General features: G+C 65.3%; 2 protein-coding genes across 2 annotated transcripts; both read left to right on the forward strand.

The window, feature by feature from the left end:
• The first annotated feature begins 1,974 nt into the window (after window positions 1-1,974).
• SEPTIN12 (septin 12) lies at window positions 1,975-13,003 on the forward strand. The gene is given in 12 exon segments (XM_051780613.1): window positions 1,975-2,001; window positions 2,003-2,078; window positions 4,438-5,517; window positions 10,210-10,398; window positions 10,943-11,071; window positions 11,222-11,303; window positions 11,396-11,533; window positions 11,723-11,840; window positions 11,915-12,010; window positions 12,125-12,221; window positions 12,461-12,512; window positions 12,615-13,003. Coding segments are annotated over 12 exon segments (2,229 nt in total). The 3' UTR covers window positions 12,760-13,003.
• Window positions 12,790-14,868, forward strand: LOC127468255 (myeloid-associated differentiation marker homolog). The gene has a single exon (XM_051781231.1). It carries the CDS (start codon window positions 13,454-13,456, stop codon window positions 14,681-14,683), a length of 1,230 nt encoding a protein of 409 aa, XP_051637191.1. The 5' UTR covers window positions 12,790-13,453; the 3' UTR covers window positions 14,684-14,868.
• The last annotated feature ends 1,053 nt before the right edge of the window (window positions 14,869-15,921 follow it).

Consider the following 15,921-nt stretch of genomic DNA (forward strand, 5'->3'; position numbering starts at 1 on the left):
CCTGAAAGGCCCCTGAAGCCCCTCCAGGCCTTCTCCATGCACCTCTCAACAGCATTAAAACTTTTCAGTAACATCTCTAAATTCTCAGTTTGAAACCACCCTAAAGCCCCTCTGAACAACACCAGAGGGGCACAAGCAACGCTGAAACAGCTCCAAAGCTGCTCAAAAACTCATCAAAAAATACTCATAGCTGCTCCAAAGTGTTCCAGCTCTTCTTTGCTTCCTCTGAAAAAGGGTTTGAACAGCTCGAAACCTCTCCAGCCTCTTCAAAACTGCTCCAGAAAAGTCCTAAGGCTCCAAAGGTCTCTGCATCCTTCAGAACAGCTCCAGAGTTGGTTCCAGCCCAGCTCCTGCCACACTCCAGCCCTTCCACCCAGCTCAGTGGGCTCAGCACCCCAACACACCCCCAGTGCTGGGGGCAGTTCTGGGCCCCTCACAACAAGAAAGACATGAAGGGGCTGGAGCATGTCCAGGAAAGGGAACGGAGCTGGAGCAGCAGGAGCAGCTGAGAGAGCTGGGGGGGCTCAACCTGGAGAAAAGGAGGCTTAGGGGGGACCTTCTGGCTCTGCAACCCCCTGACAGGAGGGGGGAGCTGGGAAGGGGGATCGGGCTCTGCTCCCAGGGAACAAGGGACAGGAGGAGAGGAAACAGCCTCAAGCTGTGCCAGGGGAGATTTAAATTGGATATTGGGAAAATTTCTTCACCGAAATGGTGGTCAGGCACTGGCACAGCTGCGTGGGGCAGTGGTGGAGTCCCCATCCCTAGAGGGATTTAAAAGCCATGTGGATGTGGCACTTGGGGACGTGGGTTAGTGGTGGCCTTGGCAGTGCTGGGGGATGGTTGGATACGATGATCTCAGGGGACTTTTCCAACCTAAATGATCCTGTGATTCTGTGAGCACCTTCAAATGCTCCCAGAGCCTGGACATGACCAAGGCCACTACAGCCCTGTCCCACGTTCCCTGGTCGTGTTCTGTGTCTCTACAGCAGGATCTGGCAGGACCCCCTGGCCATGTCCTGGCTGTGCCCCCTGCCCCGTCCAGCACAGGAATGTGCTCCATGTGCTCCGGCTGCCGGGTGTTCCCTGCAGGGTGGTGAGGGCACAGCTCTGCTGCAGGACCCTGTTTGGAGAAGGGATTTCCAGCTCCTTCCTCTTCCACATCTGCTGCCGATCCCATCCCGGGATGGGGCTGGGACAGAGCTGACCCTTGGCAGCCGGGCTGGGAGGGATGATGCCCCCCACCCTGGGCTAAGGGGGGCAGCCCCGGGGCAGCCTCTCACCCCGAGGTGCTGCCTGAGTCACCGTGTGGGCAGGAGTGGGGTCCCCTGCAGCTGGTCCTCAGGATGCTCCAGGAGTTCCAGCATGGGACACAACCCCTGGCAGGTACAGCATCACACCAGAGGCTGGTGACACTCCAACAGACCCCCCCCCCACCCAGCCGGGAGGCAGTGACAGGCAGCCCTGCCTGCTCCAACCCATCTTCCTCCTCCTGCTCCAGGACGGAAATTCCTGGGGGAGCAGAACTTGTGGAGCACAGCCCCCCGGGATCCACAGCCTGCCTGGGACCTCCCTGCCCCAGCCTGCCCGGAACCTCCACCCCAACTGCCTGGAACTTCCCTAGCCTGGCCAGCCCCCCGTTACAGCCTCCCTGCCTGGGACCCCCAGCCTTCCCGGGGACCCCCAGCCTTCCCGGGGACCCCCAGCCCGGGGCTGCAGCATCCCAGTGCCCCGGGATGGGGGCGGGGGCGGCAGGGCCGCCGGAGCTCCGGGGGCCGGGCTGGGCGAGGCGGGGGGGTCTCGGGCCGGGGCGGGGGCGCAGGCGGGACCTCCCCCCTCCCTTTCTCTTCCCCTCCCGTCCCCTCCCCCGGCCGGTCCCCTCCTCCTTCCCCTCCCGCCCAGGGCAGCCGGCGCCGGCCCGTCCCGTCCCGGGGCTCGGTGGGCTCCGCTCCGCTCCCCCGGCGCTGCCCCCACCCAATGCGGGTGTCCCGGGTGGGCGGCAGCCCCCGGCCCCCCCCGCCCCGCCATGGCCCGGCTCTCCGTCAAGGACCACCTGGACGGGATCCTTTCCGACTTCGAAGGTGCGGCGGGGGCTGCGGGAGCGCGCGCGGGGGACCCCCCCATCGGGGCTGGGGGTGGTGGGAGGAAGGGAGGATGCCCCCCCGGAGGGGAGGATGCTGCTGGATGGGCGTCTTGGGGGGCTGTGGTGCTCCCCCGAGGGCTGAGCATCGTGGGGGGCTGAGCCCCCCCGCGCGGAGGCTGGTTGTGGGGAGGATGCTGCTGGCTGGGAGTTTTAGGGGGGCCGCAGTGCCCCCCGGGGGTGAGCAGCGTGCGCTGGGTATCGCTCCGGGGGAGATGCTGCTGGGCTGAGGGGCTGGGGGGGCTGAGCATGGCGGGGGCTGCGCTTCCCCCCTGGAGCTGGATATGGAGGGGGAGGGTAATACCTGCCGGGGGCTCCGCATCGCGGGGAAACGAGAGGTCCCCCCCAGACTGGTCATCGTGGGGGGCTGCGCGCCCTCCTTGGGGGCTGAGTATCGGGGGGGTGGTGCTGAGCTGGGTGTCTTGTGGGTGCTGAGCATCGTGGAGAGACGAGATCCCCCACGGACGTCGGGGGGGTTGTTCTCATCTCCCCCCCCGGGGGCTGTGCGTGGTGGGTGTGTGGGTGCTCTCGGGGGGTGCGACCGTGGAGTGGGCAAGGGGGAGGCTACCAAGCTCTGCAGGGAGGGTGGGAGAGGTGTGTGGGCCCCCCCCGTGTTCGCGTGGGTGCGGGTGCGCGCTCCCCGTGTGTGCGCGCTCCCACCCGCGGGCCGGGGGCTGCGGGGGGGCCGGGCCGGGGGCGGGCGGCGAAACCCGACCCCGGGGCTCCTGCTGCCCTCGCCGGGGAGGAATGTGTGCACCTACCCCGAGCATCTTAACCCCACCGCTGCCGGCTGACACCCCCTCAATCCCTGCCAGCACCCCAAAATCCCCCGTCATCTCCCCCAAACTCCCTGCCATCCCTCAAAGACCCCTGCTAAACCCCTAAATCTCCTGCCACCTCCTCTTCACCTCCCCACATCCTCCAGAGCCCCCTGCCACCCTGCTTTCACTCCCTGCCACCCTGCACACCCCCTGCCACCCTTCGACCCCCCTGCCACCTCCCACCCCCCCACCTTGCCCTGCATCCCCCCCACTGCTCCCCCTCTTCCCTGCCTATCAGGGACACCATCTGGGATCTGGGTTAGGATGGGTCGGGGCCAGGGGCATGTTTGGGATGAAAGGAGGCATTTGGGGTGCCCCAGGCAGTGCCAAAGCAGAGAGATGGATTGGGGAGGGGGTCGCCGGCCCTATGACCCCGTGGCCCCAGCAGCCCGGCCGGTGGGGCCGGGCAGGACTGGCCACAGAAATACCTGCCCTGGGGAGAGCTGTGATTAGCAGCGCCCACAGCCCGACCTCTGACCCCTGCCCTGCCCCGGGCACGGGGGGAGCTGGGGAGGGGATGGGACCCCCACAGCCCCGCTGCCCCCCACACCACGGCCAAGCCGTGGGGCCGAGGAAGAGGAGGGTGAGGGCGGCCTGGTGCCAGCGGGCGCTGTGCTGGGGCAGGTTGGCACACGTGCCAGTGCCAGGGGGATGCAGGGGTGCAGTGCGGGCCCCCCCAACCCTCCCTGGAGGGAGGCAGCCACCCGCCGCTTGGCAGAGGGGGAGAGGAAGGCTGGGGGAGGGCTGGCCCCCCCGCGCTCCCCCCGGGGCCGGGACCGGCTGCCGGCATCGCACTGTGCGGCTCTGGCAGCGCCGGCAGGAGCGTGGCTACGGGGGGCCGTGCCGGGGCTGGAGGGAGGGGGCAGCTGCACAGTGGGGTCTTCACGGGGGTCAGACCTGGGGAGAGAGGGTCCCCACCTCTGGGGCTTTGCGCTGGAGCCAGGCCCTGTGACACCCACGTTGAGGTTGGGGGATCCATGTGGGGGGCACGTTCGCACCCCGGGGCCGTGCCGCGGGCTCGTGGCTGCTGTGAAGCCGCATGGGAGGCAGAGCTGTGGCGGTCCTGCTGCGTGCGGTGATAGCTCTGCCTGCCTGCCATCAGTAGGCTTCAGGGTTAACGCCCTGTAAAGGGCAGGAATCCTTCCCATCCCGACTGTTGGATGGATGCAGGGGGAGAGGGTCGGGCGGGGATCTGGTTACCCGGCCAGATCCCTTACAGGGGGAATAAAGCGGGCTGTGTGTGAGGGCAGCCGGAGGCACAGCCACCCGGGCGAGATAAACCTGGGAACAATGATAAAACCTGGGACAATGCGGCAGGGCTGGGAGGGAGCTGACTGCGGGTGGGGTCCTGGGTGGGACGAGCCCACAAGCGAGGGGCACCTGCGGGTGCTGGGGGGACTTCCATGGGGCTGGGGACGGGGCAGAGATTAGTGGATGCCATCAGGTGCCACTCTCATGCCATCATCTCTCTGCCCACAGCACTCAAGAAGTCGTTTGAGGCAGAGGATGGGGATGAGGCACCCAGCTTCCCACTGGTGTTGCCGCTGTCCTCGGGCACCGGCGAGAACCAGCAGCTGCTCCAGCCCAGCCCACCCCCCTGCTCGGGCACTGCCGCGGGCCCCAGCCCAGCGCCCAGCCCCGTGCTGCGGACCCGGCTCAGTGCCAGCCATGCCACTGGCCGAGCCAATGGCACTGCCGGCACCGGCATCGCCCGCACTGCCTCCTTCCAGACCCGCCAGGCCTCTGCCACGGGGCCAGGAAGCGATGGCGAGAGCCTGCGCAGCTCGTCCTCCAGCCTGGAGAGCCCGGCACCCACCAGGCCCCTCCTGCCACCGGGCACCCCCCCAGCCACCAGCCCTGGCCTGAAGAAGGTCCCATCCCATGGAAGCGTTTTCCCAGGGGTGCTGGATCACCCTCTCTGTGGGGCCACCGCCAGCCATGGCTCACTGCCAGCACTGGACCTGCACATCGCCGAGGAGCCAGGGACCTCCGTGCCGGACCCCTCCCCATGGGGCACCCAGAGCCCTGCGCCCCAGCCTCACACCCACCAGCCTTCCTCCTCCTCCTCTTCCTCCTTCTCCTCCCCGGCCCCATACAATGGCACAGAGGCAGTGCCAGGGCTGCCCACAGTCCCAGAGGGGCCGGGGCAGTGGGACGTGGCCCCCCGCACGCTGTCCCGGCCGCAGCTGAGGGTCACCCTCAGTGCCAGCCCCATCCCGTCCCGCCGGCACCCGCCGCTGGGCTGGGGCCAGGGAGAGGCAGCCCCGGCCCCCGCCACCCTCTCCCCGGGGAGGGTCGAGGGGCTGCCCCCACTGCCAGCCCCCCAGGCCGCCTCCTTCAAGCTGGTGTCACAGCCACAGACAGTGCAAGTGAGCTCCCAGCCCGCCTTCCTCGGGGGGCTGGTGCTGGTGCCGACACTGGGGACACCGGCAGCGCCCCGTGGAGCCAGAGGGAACCCCCCCAGCACCGGGCTGGTGGGACCACGGGGACCCTGCGTGGTGGCAGCAGCTCCCAGCAAGGCTGCAGACGGCAGCGGGGCAGCGGGGACACCAGAGCACGGTAGGACTCGCTTCCTCTTCTGTCCCCTCTCCCCACCAAGGCCCCTTGGTGGGCGCAGCGTTGCCAAAATACCCCCACCGCTGATGCCGGGGAGAGCGTGGATGTGGAGTGACGGTGCTGCCGGGGACAGAAGGAGCCCTGCCAGCTCACTGCTCCTCATGCCGGGGGGCCATGGAGAGCGTTGGATGTGGGGGGGCTGTAGAGCACGGAGCCGAGCTCAGCGCTGGCAGCACTCCCGGCCCCGGGGTGCCTGGCGAGCTTCCCACGCCGCCCCGGCGCTAATTGTTTTTCCCGGCACGGGGAGACAGGTCGGGACACATGTGCCCCATCGCGCCGGGCCCCGCGCGTGCCGCCTATCGCCGGGATCTTGTCCCGCGTCCAGCGCTTTCTTCCCCAATCTTCCCTCCTCGCCTTGGCACGGGAACGGATCCTGTTCCTCCCTTCCCGTGGGGCGCAGGAGGTGGCGGGGGGCCAAGGTGCGCCGGGGCGTGCTCGGCGCACACCGAGTGCCACGGGGAACGATGCCGGGCTCCCCGGCGCTGCCGTGCCGGGGTGGGCTCTGCCAAGCCCATGCCCGTCCCCAGGCATGGGGTGAGGGATTCCCCGTGTTCCACTTCCCGGCGGCTTCTCCAGGAGGGCGCCGGGGTGGCCGGGAGACAGCCTCTGCCGCCGGGGCTCCCCGTTCGGGTGCTTGGGGCTCCTTGCCGGTCTCGCTGGGCTGTCGCGGGGCCGCCGTCGCCGGGCCCTAAGTACTAACGCGGCAAAGGCATCCATACATCTGCTCCGGGCTGCGGTGAATCATCCCCCAGCAATGCCCGTGCGCTGCCCAGCCAGCCCGGCTGCCCCGCGGCACCCGGCCGGGAGGAGGGAGGACACGGGGACGGGAGCCGGGGTCATGAGGACACGGGGGAACAGAGCTTGAGGCTGAGCCAGGGTGATAAGGACACTGGGGGCAGCGCTCGGGGCTGAGATGGGTGATGGGGACAGGGATATGGTGCTCAGGGCTGAGTCAGGGGCATGGGGACACACAGGGACAGTGGTTGGTCCTGAGGCAGGGTGACAGGGACAGTGCTCAGTGCCAACCTGGGTTAAGGAGGAGATGGGGACAGTGCTCAGGGCTGTGACAGGTACACGGTGCTCAAGATCAAGCCAGGGTGATGGGGAAATGGGAACATGGTGCTCCAGACTGACCCAGGGTTATGGTGACACCTGTGCTCAGGACCTACCCAAGGTGATGGGGACACATACAGTGCTCAGGATGGAGCTGTGTTGATGGCAGGCAGTCGAGCGTGGCGTGCCCAGGCTACGGGGTGGGACACGAGCCAGCGGGCAGCGTGTGGGCACCGGCTGCCCTGCAGATGGCCCGGAACCGGCAGGGGACTGGCAGATGCCACTCAGGCACAGCGGTTTCTCTGCCAGGAAGAGGTGGGAACGATCTGTTTCCTCTCCCGGGAGGCCACCCCGGCCCCCAGCCGCTGACACCCGTGGGTGGCCTTGGGGTGTTGTGGCACTCTGGGTCGGTCCCACACCCCGTGGGAGGAAGCTCCAAGTGAGCCGGCGGCCGCCGTGTTTCACTTCCACGCCGGGTCGCCCACGCAGGGCCTGGGGCGAGGAGGAGGAGGAGGAGGAGGAGGAGCGGAGGAGGAGCCGTGGGCCGCAGCCGTCCTCCGCCTTGCACCCCAGGAGCCATTTGGCCCCAGTGACCAGCTCTCGGCAGCAACAACCCCGGCTCCGGCCGGCTCGCCCAGGTAGGGACGGTGTGGTGGCACCGGGAAGGGCGGTGTGCGGGCAGGGGGGTGCTGTCACCGGGGCTGGGTGACTGTCCCTGGTCCCCAGTCCCCAGCGGTGCTGCAGGCTCAGGGTTTCGCTCGATGGTTCACTTCTGCTTCTGCTCAGTGACGGTCCCCAGCTACCCCCGTCCCCATCCCATGGCTCTCTCCTGCACCGGCCAGACAGCCGGGCTGGCTCTGGGTCTGACTGCACATGGGGATTGTCACCACTGTCCCCTTGGGACGTGTTTGGCACCGGGACAGGCACCAGCATTTCTGGGTCATGTTGGGCTGGGCGGGTAGAGCTGTGGTGTGGCTGGTGTGGTGGGTGCATCCTCAAAATCCTCCATCCCTCTGCCAGAGGGGTGAGCTCCCTTGCGCCGGATCCAAAGCCACTCTCCCCATCCCATGCCCAATTCGATGCGGTGGCAAACCGTGGGAGTGGGAGCAGCACAGCGGGAGCTCCTCTCCTGGCTCATCCTCTCCCAGCACCCTCCACCCTTGGAGCCTTATTACAAGCTTCCCTGGGAACTGGCCAATTAACCCCGCATCAGTAATTAAATGCATGGAGGAGACCACGGACCTGGGATTACTTGTCCCTGCCTGGAAAATAAGAGCATCTGTGATGAGCCCTGGAACAGGTCTGGCTGCAGGAGCCATTTGCCCCAGAGCTCCGTGGGGATGCCGAAGAGCTTCCACGTGGCCACCCGGCTGCTGGCCATTGCCAGCAGGGCTTTTTGGCACCAAGGGCTGGGGCAGTGGGGGCTCTGACCCTGTGGGGGAGGCATTTGTGGCTGCAGCATCCAGTGTCACCCCTCAGCTCCACCAGACGTGTCCTCCAGCTGTGGTTGTCTCCTTGGTGCTGCCACTGGCACAGCACAGGGCTGAGCCCCTGCATGGGTGCTGCACTCTGGGGACCACCCTGGGGAGTTGAGGGGTGCAAGCACTAAGTCCTGCCTGCTCCCTGCCTGCAGTGTCCAGCCATCTGGGATAGCTCCAGGCAGTGGCTGCATCACTTGGTTCTGGATCTGTCCTGGCAACTTCCAGGGCTGGCAAGGACCAGGAAGTGGGGCCAGGGTGGGTGTGCAGGGGGGCCAGTGTCCCCCAGGAGCAATGGCCTGTCCGGATGAGCATCTCTCCCAGTGGTTGTCAGGGTCCCCTTCCTGATGGGGACATCCCATCCCACCTCCCTGCCTGCCTGTGGAGCAGCCCATCAGGAGGGGCAGTGCTGGATGAGTGGATCCCCACAAGAGTGGGCACCCTGCCTGCTATCAGCACCCCCATCTGGGTGTCACTGCTGTCACCAGGAAATCTATGGCTGTTTCGCCACTTCCGAGGAACACCCCGACCCACGGGGGCACGGGGCAGCTGGCACGTGTGACACTGCTGTCCCCCACCCTGCCATTGCCCTGGCAAGGTGCCCACCCAGTGGGCACAGGGTGCTGGGTGCCCCCCCCACCAGCTGTTGCCATGGCAATGGGTGTGTTCAGCTCCATCGTCTGGTACCCCAGATTGGCTCAGGTTGGCCCCTGCCCACATGTCCCTGGTCCCCTGGCTGTGTGGCACACAGCCACGGCCTCGGCAGGACACCTGGCAGCCTGGGCCATCACAAGCTGCCACTCCGGCCTCGCTGGTGCCAAGAGCTGGCTGGCACATATGGGGCAGGCTGTGGTGTGGGGGGACGCAGGCGCCGTGGGGCACTGCGGCAGTGGGGGGGTGGCACGGCCACCACCCCTCATCCCACCCTGCTGTGCCAGGGCTGGGCACGGGTGCTACTGGGGTGGTCCCTGGTGCCAGGGAGTGCGTGGGTGCCAGCGGGGATGGTACCCACAGTCAAACACTCCCGCTCCCCTTCGGTGCCACTGCAACTACCCACGAGGGCGATGGGTGCTGTGGCGGGGAGTAGGGGTGTCCCTGTGCCGTGGGGGTGGTCTGCATCCACGCTGGCCTGGCTGGAGGCTGAGGTGGGCACAGTCGGGTGGGCACAGCGGGGTCGGTGCCTTCCGCACTCAGCAGTCAGCCGGCAAACTGGGCACAGGGGCTTGGCTGTGGCGGGGAGGGGGCTGCGGGAGGCGGGATATTGCCATGCTGGTCATGCGTGGGAGCGGCAGCCGAGCCGGAGCCGGTTTGGTGCCAGCCGGGAGCTGGCGGAGGGAAGGGGGCCGGGCTGCGGCGCTGCTGGGGCTGGGGATGCTGATGGCACCCGAGAGAGCCCCCCCGACCGCAGCGAGGAGCTGAGCGAGGGCACCGCGGCGCCGAGGTAGGACCTGAACAATGGCCGTGCTGGGAAGCAGGAGGAGGAGGAGGAGGAGAAGGAGGAGGCAGAAAGGGATTGGAGGCCCCCCAAGCTGCCGCACAAAGGGCTGGAGCGGGCACAGGGCTCCGGTGGCCCCCAGGCTGGGGCATGCTCTGGGCACGGTCCCCCGGACAAACCCCGTGTCCCGGGGGCTCAGGTTGTGCCGGTGCCTGCGCTGCGCTCTCCGACCCCCCCCAGTGCCCCTTGCCCAGCAGTGACCGATGCCTGGGTACAGTGTGGGATGGCTCTTCCTGCCCCAGGCCGGGAGTCCTCTGGCTGTGCCGGGGCCGAGGCGGTGCTTCAGGAGGTGGCCTTGGCATGGGCGGCGGCACAGGCCGGGCAAAGGAAGCTGGCCATGACCATGCTGCCCGATGCCACATCGCAGAGCAACCGGTGGCATCGGGGGGGTCCAGTGGCAGAGCCACCTCGAAGATGCCCCTGGCACCTCCTTAGCACCCTCAGTGTGCCGGGGGTGGTGTGCTCGTGTTGCCAGGCTGAGCCTCACCGGCTACCAGGAATGTGCCGGGGCTGTATGCCCGCCGGCGTGGCTGCTGCTCCGGCAACGGTGCCGGCGGAGGGGTGGGCACCAGGGGCTCCGGGCTCACCTGCCTTTGCCCACCCGTGCAGGGAGCAGCCTGGAGCCCGAGGAGAGCAGCATGGAGCCGCCGGCCGTGCCGGAGGAGGAGGTGCCCGTCACCGTAGCGCCTGGCCCGGTGGGCTGCCAGCTCTTTGGATATGTGGGAATTGAAGCTGTGCTCGACCAGATGAAAATCAAAACCATGAAGACGGGCTTTGAGTTCAACATCATGGTTGTGGGTGAGCATTGGGTCCAGGGTTTGCTCCTGGCTGGGGTGGGAATCCTGGCTCTGATTCTGCTATGCCAAGGGAAATTATGCTTTTAAGGGGTTTTAAGGAAATCTAAGGGATTTAAAATTATTTAAGTAGCAAAGAATTGAAGAGGAGTAACATCCCATACCCCAACATCCCATATCAGCATAACATAGTGATGCTGATAGGTGAGCTCATCCCAACCTCTGGGATGCTCCCAAATGGATACCAAGGTGTTATAACCTTGGGAATAAATTTATATGGGAGATAAACCAGACTATTCCAACCTCTGGGATGTTCCCAGATGTCTACCAAGGGGTTATTGCCTTGGGGAATAAATTTACTTGGGGGAATAAGATGGGCTATCCCAACCTCCGGAATGCTTCCCAATGGATAATGAAGTATTATGGCCTTGGGGAATAAATTTATATGGGAGGTAGATTGAACTAACCCAACCTCTGGAATACTCTCTAATGGATACTGAGGTGTTACCACCCTGGGGGACAAACCAGAGCTGCCGGTGTCCCCTCAGGGCAGAGTGGGCTGGGCAAGTCGACGATGGTGAACACCCTCTTCAAGTCCAAGGTGAGCCGCAAATCCTCGCAGCCTGAGCAGGAGGAACGTATTCCCAAGACAGTGCAGCTCCAGTCTATCACCCATGGTAAGGTTATCACCATGGGGACATGTCCCACCAACACCTGAGAGAAACAGAGGACCAGGGGGAGGTGTGAGGGCAGCCTCTGACCGCCCTCCCCCAGTCCCCTCCTTCTCCCAAATGCTTCATCCCCCCTGACCCACCTCTCTGCCCCAGTCATCGAGGAGAAGGGGGTGAAGATGAAGCTGACAGTGACGGACACACCGGGGTTTGGAGACCAGATCAACAATGAGAACTGGTAGGACACAGTGGGATGCAGCAGCCCAGCTTGGTGCATGACTGTTTGGGGTGGGGGTTGAGCTCAGATGCTGTCCCCCAACTCGTCCTCAGCTGGGACCCCATCATCAAGTACATCAACGAGCAGTACGAGAGGTACCTACGGGAGGAGATCCTCATCACCCGTAAGAGGAAGATCCCAGACACTCGAGTCCATGGATGTGTCTACTTTGTCCCCCCCACAGGTCACTGGTGAGTCCTCACTTGCAGCACCTATGGGGTGATGGGGTCACTCTGAGGTAATGGTGGTGAGGTCATCCTGGGATGGTTGTGTCACCCTGGGGTGATGATGGGGGGGTCACCCCAGGGCAGTGGTGGTGATTCCACCTCAGGGTGACAGTAGTGGGGTCACGTGAGGGTGATGGTGTTGGTCCTTGGCAGGCTGCGCCCACTGGATCTGGAGTTCATGCGGCGGCTCAGCAAGATTGTCAACGTGGTGCCAGTGATCGCCAAAGCTGACACACTCACCCTGGAGGAACGGGCAGAGTTCAAGCAGCGGGTGAGGACAGGTCCTGGGGCACTCCTAGGGTACCCCCTGTATCCCCAGCCCAGCTCAAGTCCTGTATCCCACAGATCCAGGAGGACCTGAAGACCCACGCCATCAGCGTGTACCCACAGGAGGACTTTGACCAGGACCCTGAAGACAGGGCACTGAATGACAGGATTCGGGTGAGTGCCAGGATGCTGGGATTGGGGGTGCCAACCCTGGGGAGAAGGGTGGGCGAGAGACCCTCCGGGGCAGCCCAGAGCACCCGGGGTGAGCACAGCACTCTGCACTGGCAGGAGAAGATCCCCTTTGCCGTGGTGGGGGCGGACCAGGAGCACCAGGTGAATGGCAAGCGAGTGCTGGGCCGCAAGACCAAGTGGGGCATCATCGAAGGTGAGCGGAGCCCTTTGCACCTCCAGCCCTCCCCAGGGGTGGGGGGCCCGTGGGGCTGCAGGGAGCAGCACCCAGGGGTGCGTCCCTGCCTGGGTGTGTGCTGAGATGTGTCATGGAGCCATGCAGATGCTCCAGTGGTACCTGGAGCATGTTGGGATGTGCTCCCTGGGCATCCGCCCACCACCATGCCCTCCTGTCCTCCCACTACCCACCTGCTGCCCCTCTGCCTTGCTTTGCAGTGGAGAACCCAGCACACTGCGAGTTCCCCCTGCTGCGGGACCTGCTGATCCGGTGAGTGGGGGGCCGGGTAGGGGATGCTGGAGTTCCTGATGTGACAGCAGGGCAGACTGGACAGTGACATGATGCCCTTCCTCCCCTTGCCACCCTGAGTAGGTCACACCTGCAGGACCTGAAGGACATCACCCACAACGTCCACTACGAGAGCTACCGCGTGCGGCGGCTGAACGAGAGCAACCGACCAGTGCTGAGCCCCCTCAACGGGCTGCCTGGCAAAGGTGAGGGTGGCAGCCACCTCTGAGCCACCTCATGCCCCCCAGAGCCACCACTGGACCCCGTGGCAGTGCCCACTCCTGCCCACCATGGCTGTGCCCAGACCCTGCCTGGGGTGAGGAGCCCATGTTAATTTGGGGTGAGGTGACCCCTGACAGTGCCCAGCTGCCCCGATGTGGGTCCCTCGTCCCCAAGCTCTGCCATGGGCACAGACCCCATGGACCCCGTGTGACATTAAAGGTCAGGCTGGAGCCTTCAGCCTTTGCCATCAACCTCCTGCTGCTGCACTCTGCACTTCTGATGTGCCACCACTCTCCTGTGCTGCTCTGGGATGAGACTCCCCCAGGCACCCTGGGCAGGTGGGGGTGCTGCCCGTGGGGTGTGCCGGGGTGGGCAGGGTGCGGGTGCCCTCCCCATGGTCACCTCACCCGTCCTGCCCTGTGATAGCAGCTGGCACAGGTGGACTTTGAGCCACTTATCTGGTTGTGGAGGTGCCAGGAGGGGTGTGGAGGTGCCAGAGGTGTGTGGAAGTGTCAGAGGGGTGTGGAGGTGTCGCCTGCAAGGGTGTGAGGGGGCTACACCCAGCTGTGGCCCCCCCCGCCAGAGGGTTCAGCCCCCAACCCCTTCAGGTGGGCCCAGTGGGTGCTGCCCCGCTGGCATCCAACCCTGGCACTCTGTGGGGATGGGGTGTCCAGGTGGTCCCCCCAGTACTCCTGGGGTGCATGAAAGGCCCCTTTGTGCCTCCTGCTGTGGGCAGGGCTGGGGCACGGTGCCAGGACAGTGGCACAGGGTGTTTCCTGCCTGCCCCAGCCCCGCCGTGGGGCTCGGCATCACCGCCAGCACCGGCACCCTTTGCCCGGCCCCGTGTTAATGATCCACCCGCCGGCGTGGCCGCCAGCCCCCAGCAGCCACCGGGCCGGCCGTGCGCGGTGCTGGTGGCAGCAGCTGGGGGTCCTCAGCACAAGTGGCTTGGAGGGGCTGGCAGCTCCCTGCCCTGTGCCCCACCCCTCGGCCCCAGCACCCAGATAAGAGCGGCTGCCGGCAGCACCGGTTCTGGGGCGTGCGGCGTGGCCGGGAGCGCCGGCGGGACCATGGCGAGGGTGAACCTGCTCGCCCTCACCTCCTGGGTGGGCATCGCCCGGCTCTGCGCCGTCGTGCTGTCCTGCCTCACCTTCAGCCTGGTGGCCTCCACGGGGAGCTTCGGGGGTCCCTTTGGGACGTGGTGCATGTTCACCTGGTGCTTCTGCTTCATCGTGACGCTGCTGGTGCTGCTGCTGGAGCTGCTGGAGCTCTACCCCATGCTGCCACTCTCCTGGGATGATTTCACCTCGGCTTTCTCCATGCTGGCGGTGCTGATGGTCTTCACCACCTCGGTGGTCTTCCCTGCCACCTTCATCAGCAGCCCCTGCAGCAGCAGCAAGTGTGCCCGGCAGGCCGTGGCCACCACCACCTCCTTCCTCTGCTTCCTCGCCTACGCCGTCGAGGTGGGACTGACCCGTGCCAAGCCCGGGGACATCAGCAGCTTCCTCTCCACTGTGCCTGGGCTCCTCAAGGTCTTCGAAGCCTACGTGTCTTGTCTTATCTTCTCCTTGCTGGATGAATACAATAAGGAACCCGGCCTGATGTGGTGTGTGGCTGTCTACTCCATCTGCTTCATCTTCACCCTCCTCATCATCATCTTCACCATCGGCCGGTGCCTCGCCTACATCCCCTGCCCGCTGGACAAGGTGCTGGTGGGGTACAGCTTCCTGGCCCTGCTGATGTACATCACTGCCACCGTCCTCTGGCCCCTCTACAGCTTCAAGGGGAAGGGCCGTCCCAGTGACTGCGGCAGGGGCTGCCCGTGGGACAAGCACCTGGGGGTCACCTTCCTCACCATCTTCAACCTCATCGCCTACTTGGTGGACCTGGTCTACTCCAGCAGGATGGTCTTCATCAGGACACCTTCCTAAGCGCTCTGGGTGGGGTGAGGACTGGGTTGAGGGCTGGGTCCCAGAGTGGGGATGCCAGTGGAGCAGAGGAAGAGGCTGGATGCCTTGGAAAGCTCCTTCTCCCTGCACCAAAGCAGAGCTGTGAGGCACTCCCAGGGTGTGCTCAGCCGGGGGCCCCATGGGCTGCACAGGTAGGGGGCTGGGGGGGCCACAGGGGACTTCTGAAACTCTGGAGCTTGGGGGGGCTTTGGGATTAAATTGGGTAATTTTTCACTTGTTTCTGCCTCCTCTTTCTTCCCCTTCTCAATTTTCTTCAGGATCCTCCCAGGGGGATGAGAAACTGTGGGGCACCAGCAGCATTTGGGGCCACGGGTGACTCTGGGGGACAGCAGCAGAAGTATGGGAGGGCACCAGGCTTCAGCAAATACTCCTTCTCCTCCTTGTTGACTTGGCACCTGAGTGAAGCAGGGCATGACCAGGAAAAGCCCAACCCGGATGCCTTTTCCTTGGCACCTGCACGGGGCCCTGTCAAACAGGTTCAGGAGGAATGTGGCTGCTGGGGGGGTTCTGAGAGCCTGCCAGGTTCTTGTCACCAGCACTACGGGGTCCTTGTCACCGCCACAGTCACCCCAGCTGGAGCCTTGCTGGGTTTGGTCCCAGCCGCGTGGGCAGGAGCCCTGTGCCTGCTGTTTACCCTTTGGGGGTAAACTCCCCCTCCCTGGGGGAAAATGGGGCAGAGGGGTGGCTGTCACCCAGTGCCATCAGAGCTGGTGGTACTGACACATGTCACCAGGGGGATGGTGGCACTGCAGGTTGAGAAGAGGCAACAGTGCAGTGGAGGCAGGGGAAGGCGTGCCCGCAGGCAGAGTTCCTGGCACTGTGCCCCCGGATGTGGGATGGGTGCCCATGGGGCACCCCGGAAGGTTTTGGGGCCACTGTCCCCACGCTGTTCCTTATGCCACTGCTTGCCCTGGCCACAGCCCGGGGCCATCACTGCTGCCTCGGGACTGCCAGAGCCATGTCAGGGTCCATCACTCCTGCCTTGGGGCTCTCAGGGTGGCACAGAGTAGGGTCCCCACCATCAGGAGATGGCAAAAACCAGCCACCATGAAAGAGCCCATGGGTGCCCTGGTGCCTGGGCAGGTGGGAGCTCTATGCTCTTTGCCAGGGCCACTGCACTGTGGGGTCACAGCACCTTCAGAGACAGCAATGCAGAGTGGCCTGGTGGGTGTCCCCATTGCCCGGTCCATGTCCCCACA

The sequence above is a fragment of the Manacus candei genome, unplaced genomic scaffold (assembly GCF_025592945.1).
Source record: "Manacus candei isolate 608988 ecotype Guabito, Panama unplaced genomic scaffold, ASM2559294v1 h1tg000002l, whole genome shotgun sequence".
Taxonomy (NCBI): Eukaryota; Metazoa; Chordata; class Aves; order Passeriformes; family Pipridae; genus Manacus; species Manacus candei.